The sequence below is a fragment of the Leguminivora glycinivorella genome, chromosome 14, assembly GCF_023078275.1.
Source record: "Leguminivora glycinivorella isolate SPB_JAAS2020 chromosome 14, LegGlyc_1.1, whole genome shotgun sequence".
In the NCBI taxonomy this organism is placed as follows: domain Eukaryota; kingdom Metazoa; phylum Arthropoda; class Insecta; order Lepidoptera; family Tortricidae; genus Leguminivora; species Leguminivora glycinivorella.
In genome coordinates this window covers 20,120,376-20,134,237 of record NC_062984.1, presented here as the reverse complement: position 1 = coordinate 20,134,237, position 13,862 = coordinate 20,120,376, and the positions used below count along the sequence as shown (strand labels likewise).

Here is a 13,862-nt window from a genome sequence, read left to right as displayed (position 1 = left end):
CACCTCCGGCAGGACTCGAACCTGCGACCTCTGGCCTTGCCGGGGCCATCGCGCTTCCAACTGCGCCACGGAGGCCTGCTGGATGTGTGCGAATTTATTCATGCCTTGTTGCCTTCCCTCAATTCTCAACCGCCTTAGGGTGGCGTTATAGCAAACATCTACCCGTAAGAATTGATCTTAACAGGCACTAGAATCTCAATTTACATTGAGAATTCGCCAGTAACAATGTGCTAACCCATACTAAATTTGTTTTTTTATTAGTTTTTATCGTGGCGCAGTTGGAAGCGCGATGGCCCCGGCAAGGCCATAGATCGCAGGTTCGAGTCTTGCCGGAGGTGTGAATTTTTCCATTTTTCCTTTAATTTAAAAATATGTAATATCGATCGCAGACGTTTCTGCATGATAAAAAAACAAATCTTCATTACTTTTAAAATAGGTCTCACCTTTGTACGTACGACGAACGTAATGTGAAAATGTCGTGGAAGCTTAAATCATATCTGGGGGTGTCTGGAGTGAGTTTTTGTACTATCTGGGGCCCATTTCTCGAAGCTACAAGTTGAAATTTACAAGTGGTTGTCAATGTCTGACAAGTTGGAAAGAGACTTCCGCTTGTAACTTGTAACTTTCAGTTTTGTGAATTGGGCTTCTGCAGTCTCTATCAGCAACGTGTCTCTACGCAAACTCTCCTAATGTTGCTTGTGCACGCAGTTAACCTCTCGAACGCTCCGGTATTTTCTCATAAAATATCCTAGCTCTACGCCCTAGAGTATTTGCCATACACGCTACGTGCTACGCAATGTTAGACTTGAAATAATAGAGCTAGGACAGAAGCCTCTATCATTGACGTTAGAGTACAGTACATAGTGACTTTGTACGTGCTAGCCAAGGATATACCAGGACCAGCGGGACTGACAAAACCCACACAAAAAAGTGTACTCCTGACATGTATGGGCATTTTAGGGATAAAACTAGATGGCGCTGTTTCGCAGCCTGGAAGTGGCAAAAAACATAATTTCCCCAAAAGTTTTAGCGTGTTTTTTATTTTTATAAGAACAAAAGACATTTTTTTTATTTTAATACACATTTTGTCGTCAATACAAAATAAATTTGCAGGCATCATCAGTGTAGTTATGGGTTCTCTTATTTATCGCCGAAAATTGTATGGCCAACTCACGTTTCGCCGAGTTTCATTCCGCCGAATGTTCATTTCTCAAATAATCATATTGTTTTTTTTTCCAACCCACATTTACCAAAATACAACTTTGCACCCTTGTATTAACAAATAACTATTTTCCCTTGTACAAACAAATAGATTTTAATAGTTTGTACTTTATAATCCGAATATTCTACAAAATCTCTAACCGCATTTTGCTAATCCCGTTGAGCCATGAAATAGTCCAAGTTAGACAGAAACGGTAAAATATTTGCATTGCACAGCGCTGAACGCCACGCTTCAACAAATACGTTGAATTCAAAACGCTTTTATAATGCTTTTAATGTACAATTTTACAGTCACTGTTAGGTAACTATTTTTCACAATCTTGGAGATAAAATGCAAGATTCTCATTCGTTTTTGAATAATCAATTTTACCCGTTGGTGTGGTGAAAAAGTGGTTGTTTACCCGTTACATTAAACCAAATAATTTGATATCTTTATATCGCTTGATGATGATTTTATCCTGTTGTCCCTCATCAGGGGCATAGGGCTCTCAGGAAGGATTTCCACTGTTCCCGGTCCGACGCGGCGTCCTCCAGGCGCGCCCAGCCGAGGCCCACTGAGCCAGCCTCCTTTTCCACCGTGCGCCTCCAGGTCGTCCGCGGGCGACCTCTCCACCTTGATCCGGGAATACTCCAAGTCAACCCTTGCTTGGACAGGTGGTTGTTTGGTCTTCGTAAGACATGACCTATCCAGCGCCATTTCCGCAGAAGTATCTCTTTGGCTATAGGGTTTTGTCCAGTTAATTCCCACAATTTTGCATTAGAGATGGTCCGTGGCCAGAAGACTCCAACGATTCGCCGCAAACACTTGTTTACAAACACCTGTAGTCTTCTGCTTATGTCTTGTGTCACAGGCCATGTTTCACAGCCGTACAGTATAGAACCGACTTGACATTGGATTCAAAAACCCTTAGCTTGGTGCGGCGAGTGATGACTGTAGAAGTCGCTTAATATAACCAAAATTTAACGATTGTATTTCAGAATATTAAGTAATGAAAATGTGTTATTTAAACAGAAAATTTCTAGAACTAGGGAACATATAAAATTATTTCATTGAATATTTTTTGATTTGTTATTTCTTCAAGTAGTCACACTACTATTTATATAAATTATAAATTATTACTTAGCGTATTTATTCAAAACCAATTCATGAATTACAAAACAACAACATAGTAAAAACTTACAACTAAACACTTATACTAAAAATCTTACAAATAAAAACTACAATTATAAATTGAAAGTAGCCGAGCCGGGAATCGAACCCGTGTCTTCAGCTTACGCGGCTAACGTCTTTACCACTAGACCACCCGCCCGCCTTACACTTCTCGGCTTAGATCTCTCGGCTAGGCCGGAGAAAAAAGGCTTTTTCAGACGTCCAAACGTTATTTTATAAATAATTTTATTATTATTTATACTATAAGTTAAGACTAAATACAGGATATAACTGGCTAGTCGTACAGTTAGCAAAAACAACGCACAGTTAATTAGAACTCGCGCCCCGGGGGCAGACACTTGATGAGTTAAACTGCACTCTTAATGAATATGTCCCGGATAGAGAGATTGCTCTAACATTGTGTTGCTCGTATCAGTGTGGCTAACTGGCTAACTTTATGGAAAACTTATGTAACATGGCTAAGAACACTCCCGACTAACTCAGCTTTCAAACAAAAAAAAACTAAATTGAAATCGGTTCATCTGTTCGGGAGCTACGATGACACAGACAGACACACATTCTTAGCCATGTTTCATAAATCTCGGTCCACTATTTTTTTTTAATTTAATTTTGTGCTTATTTCTTTAATATCTTGTTTTGATTTTTAATTTATATATAGTAGGTAGTGTGACTAGTAAAAAAAACACACCTGATGGTAAGTGATGATGCGGTCTACGGTGGTTGTTCCCATAATTGCGTAATTTTTTTGGACGATTACCTACGCTATCGTGTACCGTCGTTTGGGGTGAGTTGGGACAAAAGTGACATATTAGAGGTATGTACTGTAAAAACTTATTCCGTTGGTATCTAGTTTTTCATGGAGTGGAAACACTCGTCGTTTTTTGTGTCAAAATTGTTCGGACATATCTTGTACCAAAAGCTTTTTTAGTGAACTTTTACGCCGTAAAAAGGCTTATAAAAATTACAGGGAAGAGTTGAGATTTCTTTGAAGCCTTTTTGTTGCTGAATTTTACTGCCATAACGTAGCCAGGTGTGTGGGGGTTATTCTGCAAACGGAATTGTTTAATGTACCTTTTTTTCTGTACTTCGGCCAGAAAGCATCCAATTTCAGGCCGCTGCGCTGAACGATGCCACCGCTATCCAGCTCCTTCTTCTTCCTCCTACCCTTACCCCACGTTATGTGGGTTCGGTACAACACGTCTTCCTCTTCCATTCTCCTCTATCTTTCGTCATCTCAACACTAAGATCTTTCTTCCTCATATCCTCTTTCACACAATCCATCCAGCGTTGTTTGGGTTTATCCCTCCCTCTCCGTCCATCAACCTTCATCTCCATCGAACAAAAAAATATTTTTCACCACACCAACACGAACAAAAAACTTCAGGGAGCTATCCATAAGCCTCATCAAGTCGTCATTAAACACATGGAGATGATCTAGAAGCCCTTGAATAGCTGAAGGATCTTGGACCCCTATGGGTCGAAACGTATCCCGAAGGTAAACCTGCTCGGACACTGCCTAATTTTGACAGGGAGACTATTCCCCCCCCAGTATAAGATAAGATAAATTATCTACTTTATAAGACGTTACAAAATTGTCGGAATAACCGGAACGCACCGATTGCAAAAACAAAGCTGCATTTGGAAAAGCAATGGATTTTGGAACAAAGTCAGTGCTAATTAGTAACCGGCTGAGCCAGCAAGTTTGCTCATGACCCGCAGATGACTGCTACTAGACGGTTCACGGCACCCTCGAGTATAGAGAATTCCGAATATTCGGCAATTTTTACATTTTGAATAACATACCAATGTTATTGATTGCAGAGCACAAGTGTGACTCAAATCTCAACGTTTGCTAAGATTTGACTCTTGTTGTTTGATGTACTTAGCCAAACGTCACAATCGCTTATGCTTCGTAAACGTTTCTGCGTTTCGCGCGCCACGTAGGCACAGTCATGGGCCGTAGGTGTACAATCATATACCACAGGAAATAAAAAATATGCATACTTAGTGCTGCACTGTTTAGGGCAAAATTGAAAACATGGCTTCTCGAGCAGACGTTTTACGACCACAAGGAGTTGTTTAGTTGATTGTTGTGACAACATATGTGAAAATAATGGTTAAAAATATTTTAATACCTAAAATTAATGTAAATACGCACTGTAACTAGTAGTAGTACATGGACATGACATGTAATTATCAATAAATTATTATGAATTATGAATTTATTCAGTAGTTAATCTCCAGTCGCGGCGACGCGATCGGTATTTGGCTCTCTCGCAGGATAGGCGCCGCGCGCGACACGGCAGCGTACGCCACGTAGCGCGGCGCGTACTGACGCGACCGGCATCCTCCGCTTCCGCATCTGTACTCTATGCACCTCGCTGCGTTGTGGTCAAAAACTATTGTCAAAAACACTGCTTCTGCGTGCTTTTATTTTAAATATTTCATTTTGATCCTTAATAGGTATGTACGTACAAAGCGCAATCTATTAAAGCAGTCTGTACCGGAATCACACTACTTCGCTCCGGCTTACCGACATTTAATTCTGCTGAGATTTCTGAGTGCAATTAATGATAACAAACTTGTAAACTTTAAGCCGGATTATGAAACATTTGGAAACATTGAAACATTTGTTTCTGTAATGATTATACAAGTCCGAGTAAAGTTACCGTAATTTGGGGTGAGTTGGGCCCAAACTGACTTAGAAACATGGGACGAATGTTAGTGTGGGATGCTACCTGCGTAGACATATTGGCAACCAACGGACCAAGATAAAAGCGGCGCAGCGGCAGAAAGTGCCGAAATTATGAAACGTAATAAATACAAAAGTCTTGGCAAAGAATACTTCTTATACCTTTACCTACCTACCTTAATACCTTTTGGCGTAGGAACTCTAGGTACATGGGGTCCCAGCGCGAACAAGTTATTCACAAAAATCGCAAAGCGTCTGGTTGAGGTGACCGGTGACCGAAGAGCTGGCGGCTGTCTCGCACAACGTATCATCATTGCGATACAGCGAGGAAATGTCGCCAGTATCCTTGGTACAATGCCGCAAGGGCCTATATTTTAGACATTAGCTAGCTTTTAAGTTTAGTCTTAGTTTGTTATATAATTATGTAGGTAAATATGTTCATGTAAATAACTTAATAATTAATAATCTAGTTAAGTTGCAGTCTGAACGTCTTTTAAACTTTTGATAACATTTTATTTTTCCAAGCAAACTAAATGGTGTATGTAATAAGTGTTTCGGGAGTTTGTATTTTAGTTTTATTTTGGGTAGTTTCATTTCATTATTTTTATGATAAACCCCGTAGTCCCTCGTATTGCTTGAGATGGGATTTCATGCAAACGTGATTTTGGAAGATTGTTTGATCGTTTTTTTTTATTATGAATATTACTATAGCTACATTTTAAATTGAAATGTATACATTATTTCCGTAGCAGTAGCCTAAAATCCCACCTCTCCCCTAATTCGTCCCTCTCTTTTTCGTAACCAACTCCCCCGCGAACCCTACTCACCCCAAATTACGCCCCAATAGCTCATCATCATCATCATCCGCTTTGACAACTAATCCAAGATTTGGCATAGACTCTACTTTTACGAAAGTGACTGCCATCTGACCTTCCAACCCGGAGGGTAACTAGGCCTTATTGGAATTAGTCCGTTTTCCTCACGATGTTTTTCCTTCATCGAAAAGCGACTGGCAAATATCAAATGACATTTCGCACATAAGTTCCGAAAAACTCTTAGGTACGAGCCGGGGTTCGATCCTGCGACCTCCGATCGAAAGTCGCACGCTCTTACAGCTAAGTCACCAGCGCTTCTTCACGCCCCAATGGCTAATTATATAAAAACCGAATTTACCCCATAGACGCCATTTTCCCAGTTATCTCATTAAGCTACATCAACCCATTAAAATAGTAAACTAAGAGATAAAGATAAGCTTTGAAATGTGCCCGTAATGAGCTCGCACGGCCTAACTAACTATGGGGCGTATTCAGACTTTCATAATTTCATAGGCGAATCTTTCGTAGATCTACAAGTACAGTGATCTGCAAAATTCCATGGAGAAATTATGAATGAATTTATCGATAAATTCGCCATGCACTTTGGCAGCTGATAGTACATTCCGGCGGAGGCGCACTCGCGGCGCATTTAGTGGAGACTCAATGTCGGCTGCTCACATGCGGTCCGTTTATTGATGTAGGTAAGAATGACGAATGGCGGCATTTTGTGAACATCAAAGCAGTGAGCATCCTGTACATTATTATTACAGCTTTGTTTATTCAGAAAAGTTTTTATGTGTTTGTTGTAATTATTTGTTTTCGCTTATCCCTTATTGGGTAAAAGCCTCCTCGAGTCCCTTCCATTGTTCTCTATCCAGAGCTATTTTCATCCAATTTTTTTCTCATGTTTTGACTATATCATCTGACCAGCGTTTTTTTTATGAAATAGGCAGCAAACGAGCAGACGAGCCGCCTGATGGAACGCAGTTATCGCCGCCCATGGACATAAGCAACATCAGGGGAGTCACCTACGCGTTGCCGACCTATAAGAACCCTAAATACCTGCTTCTAGCGTTATGTGGTCTCTGCCTCCTGTACTACTATTATATACTACTATTATATATTCCGCGACATTATATTAAACTTCTACCCTCGTGTAGTGACGGGTTAAGAATTTCAACCCCTTTCCCCCCGTGGTGTCGTAGAAATCCTGTGGGATATGGGCTCCATTGTGGTGTAATGGGGTATGGGTGATGGGCTGGCAACCTGTTACAGCAATATCACAATTTAGTTTTATTTCAACCCCTTAATAGCTGAAAGTGACACTGAAACCTGACCAGATTTATATGTTCTGCCTACCTCATTAACCTACCTACCTACCTCATATTGTTTTTTTTTTCTCGTCTGTTTTTAATCTGTTTTTTTTTTACTATTTATATGCTATACCTATTGTTTTTAGGGTTCCGTACCAAAAAGGTACAACAGGAACCCTTATGGTGCGACTCTGTCCGTCTGTCTGTCCGTCTGTCACATTCCTAAATATCTCGAGAACTACTAATGCTATCAACTTGAAATTTGGAATAGTTGTGAACATTGTGAACCTCTACGAATAGAAGGTATAATTTTTTTAAATTTATTAATTTTAATTGTAGAAAATGGCCAAAATGAAAGGGGGGCAAACTGTAAATTTCAAGTTACTAGGTCAAGTGGGGTATCGTTAGAAAGAGCTTAAATTGAACGTAAATAAACTATTTTTTATAATTTTTTTGTTGTGGAAAAAAAAAGAATTTTGAAGGAAAATGTAAAAAAAAATACCGTTCCCCCCCCCCTTATCTCCGAAGTTTACCAACGAAAAATTATGAAAATTTTAGGAAACATTGGTTTTATGTTAAATATTACAGGAAAAATATAATCGTGTTTGTATCTTGAAAACTTTTTTTTTAATTCACAAAAAACTTTTCACATTTTTACTTTTAATTTACTCACCTTTGCGGATGTATATAGTACTTCAAATTAATACGAGATGTTACGTAAATCATCTTCTTTCCAATAAAGTAAAAATTGTTTAAATCGGTTAACATTATAAAGAATAATCCCTGAAAAACCAACATACTATGGTCGCGCAAATTAGTTAGCGAATTCACCGAGAGATGGCGCTATACACAATAATTAATAATCAAACGAACTTACCTGTGAAGTTTGATTCCAATTATACGAGTGTATCAATCGAGGATGATATTCTGGTTTACAAGCAGCAGTACGAGGAATCGTACCATCTTCGTCACACATTCAGAGTTATAACAACCTAAAAAGGAATCCTTAATAGTGCCGTCTCGCTCATGCCCTTTACCGTGAGAACCCCGGCTGCGCGGCCGCCGCCGGCGCGGGGTTTGCACAACTACCTCATTCTTTAGAGTCTACATTATCGTATTTTGTGCTATACTGAGAATATTTTAGTTTAATTTTCTGGGGTAATGGGCGGGATGGGGAGTTTATATCATGCTCGATTGATACACTCGTATAATTGGAATCAAACTTCACAGGTAAGTTCGTTTGATTATTAATTATACTTCGTGTATCAATCGAGGATGATATTCTGGTTTACTTGCAGATGTTTAGAGCATAACATCAGCTCAGAAAATAAACTAAAATGTCGAAAAACCAACTCAATATAATCATATTAATTATAGTATTAGTAACAATAATTGAAACAAACATTAGTAAATATCGAGATCAATCAGGTAATGTAGGTACATGTAAATGTATACTTTCAACGGTTTACAAAAACTAGTATAAAAATACATTTATCGTTTTCTTAAGTATATAAACACTTAATAAAATAAAAGTAATTTATCTAGTTCTCATCCAAATCGTTCCTAAATAAAGCATTAACAAATTGGTCTTTATCAGTGTGTACTACTTCCCGACAGTAATATTTAAGGAATACATTAGAAGTATCGCTCCAGCCCGCAGCCTTACGAACCACTTCCAGGTTAACTCCGGAGCTGTGCGCGGCCGATGTGGACGCTGCACGCGTACTGTGAGCTCCAAATAATGTTATATCAACACCGCTTTTCTCTAACACATGTTTTACCCAATGTGCTAACGTTTGTGAACCTACAGTTTTGTGAGGCTTTCGGGTACTAATAAAAAGATTTCCTTCCGAATGATTTGACCGTAAAGCCCTAGTTTTATCTATATAATTTCGAAGTGCCAAAGCTGGACAAACACTGGGCCTCTCTAAAATGAAAGGTAATCTGATGAGTGGTTGGTAGGTTCCGGGCCGCGATGTTTTAATAAAATCAGATATTTTAATAACAATTGCATCATTTTGTATTTTAATATTTTGAAGCTTAATTAAACTAATCGTTTGCATTCTTTGAGCAGACGCTATAGCTAAAAGCGCGCAAGTCTTATATGTCAAATCAGCTAGTGCTATGTTATCGTAAGGGTATACATTCGATAAATAATTTAATACAACATTTGTATCCCAAGTTGATTGATATTTAGGATTTGGAGGGTTTAATCTAAATACCCCTTTAAAAAATCGATTAATGTTATCATTTGAAGTCGCATTTGAACCTAATAATATAGACAAAGCGGACCTATGTATATTTAAACTACTGTAACTGGCGCCTTCATTAAGTTTTGTAGTTAGGAACGCTATAATCTTAGTATAATCAGCATTATATAAATCAACATTATTTGTTTTACAAAAATACCACCAACATTTGATAGAACTACTATATTGCTTTAAAGTATTTTTAGCAAAGGAGGCCATCATTACGTCCAAGGATGCTTGTGGGACCTCGCGCTTGATCATAGATTGCCTGATAATTTCGCTGCCACCAGGATAAGGCTCGCATGAAGCGGATGACAGACTCTGAAAGGAGAGTGTAACAAAGACATATGAGGGCCGAAAAATATTTTTTCAGAAACAACAAGCCTGGACCACAAGGGAAACCATGGCTGTGATGGCCAGTACGGTACTACTACAATACCGACTGCTTTATCTAATTTAATTTTTTCTAACAGTCTGGTAATTAGACTGAATGGAGGGAAGGCGTAAAAGAAAATTCCCTGCCAGTTGAAGGTAAACGCGTCTACTATTTCAGCATAAGGGTCAAGTTTCCATGAAGCGTATCTTTGACATTTGTAATTCTGTGCACTGGCAAATAGGTCAAATGTTGGGTTTCCTAATAATCTACACATTTGAGTGAATACTTCATCTGAAATCTCCCATTCGGTGTCTATGTTAATTCGACGAGATTCCTTATCTGCTATTATATTCTCGCAAGATCGAATGTAGGATGCAAAGACATGAATGTTTAGACTTTCACACAATTGCCATATTTTCCTAGAAATTTCATTTAAATGAGGGTGCTGAACACCGCCCATGCGGTTAATGTAACATATGGCAGTTGTGTTGTCTATTCTCAACAATATATTACAATTTTGTAGACCCGCGGCAAAAATTTTAATACCATAATACGCGGCTAACAGTTCTAACGTGTTAATGTGTAATTTCATTTGTGCATTTGACCAATTGCCACTTGTACTTTGACCTTTGCATGCTACACCCCAGCCAGTGTTAGATGCATCACTGAAGATTTCAAGTAAATAATTATTTTTTCGAATAGGTGAAAATGACGACTCTATGTTATCTTTCCACCATAATAAATCTTGTATTATATTATTTGGTATCGTCATTTGTTTGTTATAATTTTGTGAATCACCAAGAGCTAAAAGTTTTTCTCGTTCAAATAACTTCGTATACATCCAACCATAACTAACAGCTGGGCAGGCAGAGGTTAAAAGTCCTAAAAATTCAGCAAAATATCGAATTGTACATTTATTTTTACACAAAAGTTCTAAGGCTTGAGATTTAATGCGCTGTTTTTTCTCGTCAGGTAAAAAAATAGTCATGTCCGTGGTATTAAAAACAAATCCTAGAAATTTGCAAATCTGTTTTGGTATCAGTTCGCTTTTAGCGAAGTTAATGACAAATCCTAGCGATTCTAAAACGCAACGTACTCGTAAATTGTTAACGTTTGTTAAGCACTCATTGTAAGATCTCCCTATGCACAAAAAATCGTCTAAATAATTTACTGACAAATGTCCTGACAAGCGTAAGTATCCTAGTACTGGCTTTAATATTTTTGTAAAAACGTAAGGCGCCGAACATAAGCCATTCGGAAGTACATTAAATTCGTACATTTGATTATTCCATTGAAAACGCAACAGTTTTCTGTCATTCTCATCTATAGGTACTAGAAAGTAAGCGTCTGTCAGATCTAAGGTTGCTAAAAAATAATTATGGTCAAGCAATTTAAGTGCAGTTCGATAATCTTCCATTTTGAAGTGTTCAACTTTGACATATGTGTTAAGTTGCTTCAAATTTAATATGAATCGGTGCTTGCCGTTAGGTTTTGATACAGTAAAAATAGGCGAAACGAACTGTCCTTCACATGGTGTACATGGTGATACATAATTCGCATCTAAGAGATCTAAAATACAACCATCAATAATTTCAGCTTGTTTATGACCATGACAAACACTGTTCATCGGTTGTATCATTTGAACCGGTCTGTCTATAAGAGGAATTTTATATCCTTTAATCCAACTCAAAATAGTAGGGTCGTCAGTAATTTCACACCATTTATGATAAAAATACTTTAAGCGACCAGCAATAGGTACCTGGAGATCCTCTGCTAACGCCTGCCCGTGCGCTGGTAGTGCTGGTGCCGCGTGTAGCTGCTGTAGCGGCGACCCCTCGGCGCCGGCGCTGGCGGCGGGCGGCGCTCCTGCTGGCGGTACGGCCGGTGGGGCGCGGGCGCGTGGGTCGGCCGCGGCTCGGTCGCTGCAGGTATGCGCGGCGGCGCCCCCCTCGAGTTTAAAGCTCCCCGCTGAAACTGTGTTGCAGGCGGCCTGTATGCAGGGCGTAATGGTGTAAACTTCATGTCTGAACCAGTTTTGTTTATTGCCTTAGATGACTTGATATGATCACTCAGGTCGTTGCCAAAGAGATATTCGTCGCATCGAGTGTCCTTGAGAGCATCCCTCACATTTTTGTTTAAAATATTTAATATCGCATAACGGCGCGACAGGGATTCTCTATGATGAATGTCACATATTAATCTTCCAGCATCGCCTAAAGCTTTTATTATGTCTTGGGGCATATTATTGTTTGGTAAAAGGGCCCAATTGAGAACTTGTCCTATGGCAGCAAGACTTGTAGAAATCTGATTTTGTTTACTTTGACTGTATAAATCTTTCTTGAGGTTTATTTCAGAAAGAGCTGCTTTAATTTCGGGATTAAGTTTAGGGGCAGTAATATTTGGGCAATTTTTTGGCGGCAAATAATTTTTTGCAAGCTCCAATTGGACCTCTTTAGGCAAACCATTAGAATATATATGTGCCCATCTTGAGGCAATATCCTTATGCAAATCAGCACCGTATTTTTCTCCGTAGTAGGGTCGTCGCCTAGCAATTGAAGTATTTCCGGATCTAGCGACGGTACATACTCATCTGTAAGAGCCTCGTCTGTATTTATCTTCGATGTACAGTTAATATTAGGAGTTTGGTTATACATCACATTAGACGGCGCACTAGGCGCAGTTGGAACGTCATCTTGCATAGGCGGCGCACTCGTCACGGGCGGCGCAGAACACTCAGCGAGCGCACTTAGGGCGCACGGCTCGGACTGTGGCGGTACGGTCGGCGCAGACAATGCACCGGGCGGCGCCGCCTGCGCGAGGGGCGCGGGCGCGGGCGCGGCGTGCGCTGACGGTACGCGCTCCGCGAACGATGCGGGCTGCGCGCTCGAAGGCGATGGCGGCGGCGGGTAGGGGGCGGCGTAATCTATCTCATTGTGGGTAGGCTGAGAATGAACACCCACTTCGTCCAAATCTATGATTTCATCTCCTAAAAAAAATATTTGGTAATAATGTAGATATTTGCCTCGTCACTGTTTAAAGTGGGGCCCAAACAAGAAACACGATTTACGTGGAGTCTCAACACATTTAGTGGAGAAAATAAGTATAAATGAATATGATTGTTAACCGCCTCGATACTGTAAACCGCCTCGACACATTTAGTGGAGGGATAAGGTATATGCTTGTAAACTGCCTCGACACATTTAGTGGAGGAATATGGGTATACCTATGTACTTATGTTTGAAAAACTGCCTCGACACGTTTAGTGGAGGAAATAGTTGTATACTGTTAACTGTCTCAACACATTTAGTGGAGATTATAGTCTATGTTCGTTCCCCTCACTATTAAAGTGGGGTTTAAATACTCATCACGATTTACGTGGAGTGGAGAACAAAGACACGTTGTATTTTAATTACCTTGAATATCCATATTGTCCATTTCATAATAACGTCGATGCTCGTAGTCACTCTCAGACGATGTAGAAAATGAACGGCGCCGACGCCTTAATTTTGCTTCTAACTTTTTAACCTTTCGGAGTATGTTAGAATAATCTTCATCCCTTGAGCGTTTCCTTTTTCCCATTGTGTATTTTGAAAAATCACTGAACACTTGGCACTACTTAATTTATTTTCACGAAAAAATTTAAGTGTGACTTAGATGGCACAAAATCACGTAATGAGGTAGTTGTGCAAACCCCGCGCCGGCGGCGGCCGCGCAGCCGGGGTTCTCACGGTAAAGGGCATGAGCGAGACGGCACTATTAAGGATTCCTTTTTAGGTTGTTATAACTCTGAATGTGTGACGAAGATGGTACGATTCCTCGTACTGCTGCTTGTAAACCAGAATATCATCCTCGATTGATACACGAAGTATAATGCTCATTAGTACCTATACTTTTGTCTTCTAGTCAAGTCGTTAGAGTTATGTGAAAACATGAGATTATTTTAACTGGGGAGTTTGAAAGTTTGTACGGAACCCTCGGTGGGCGAGTCCAACTCGCACTTGACCGGTTTTTTTATTTTTTAGTTT

At 39.6% G+C, this 13,862-nt stretch overlaps 2 protein-coding genes and 1 non-coding gene across 3 annotated transcripts; all 3 read right to left on the bottom strand.

The window, feature by feature from the left end:
* On the bottom strand, positions 1–75 carry Trnaa-ggc. Its single transcript has one exon. It is a non-coding gene; the product is annotated as a tRNA-Ala (tRNA).
* A 9,634-nt stretch (positions 76–9,709) lies between these two features.
* Positions 9,710–12,334, bottom strand: LOC125233381. The gene is made up of 2 exons (XM_048139374.1): positions 11,597–12,334; positions 9,710–9,782 (listed from the first exon to the last, which is right to left on the bottom strand). The coding sequence occupies exon 1, from the start codon at positions 12,076–12,078 to the stop codon at positions 11,611–11,613; it is 468 nt and encodes a 155-aa protein (XP_047995331.1). The 5' UTR covers positions 12,079–12,334; the 3' UTR covers positions 9,710–9,782; positions 11,597–11,610.
* On the bottom strand, positions 12,183–13,606 carry LOC125233096 (translation initiation factor IF-2-like). Its single transcript, XM_048138959.1, has 2 exons — positions 13,251–13,606; positions 12,183–12,823 (listed from the first exon to the last, which is right to left on the bottom strand). Exons 1-2 carry the CDS (start codon positions 13,414–13,416, stop codon positions 12,183–12,185), a joined length of 807 nt encoding a protein of 268 aa, XP_047994916.1. The 5' UTR covers positions 13,417–13,606.
* Between the last annotated feature and the right edge of the window lie 256 nt (positions 13,607–13,862).

Bases quoted from the DNA above. Each gene is read 5' to 3' on its own strand.
- LOC125233096 (XM_048138959.1), bottom strand. From the start codon at position 13,416: ATGGGAAAAAGGAAACGCTCAAGGGATGAAGATTATTCTAACATACTC. The intron at 12,824-13,250 runs GTAATTAAAATA...TATTTTTTTTAG, and splicing joins GGACAATATGGATATTCAAG to GAGATGAAATCATAGATTTG.
- LOC125233381 (XM_048139374.1), bottom strand. From the start codon at position 12,078: ATGCCCCAAGACATAATAAAAGCTTTAGGCGATGCTGGAAGATTAATA.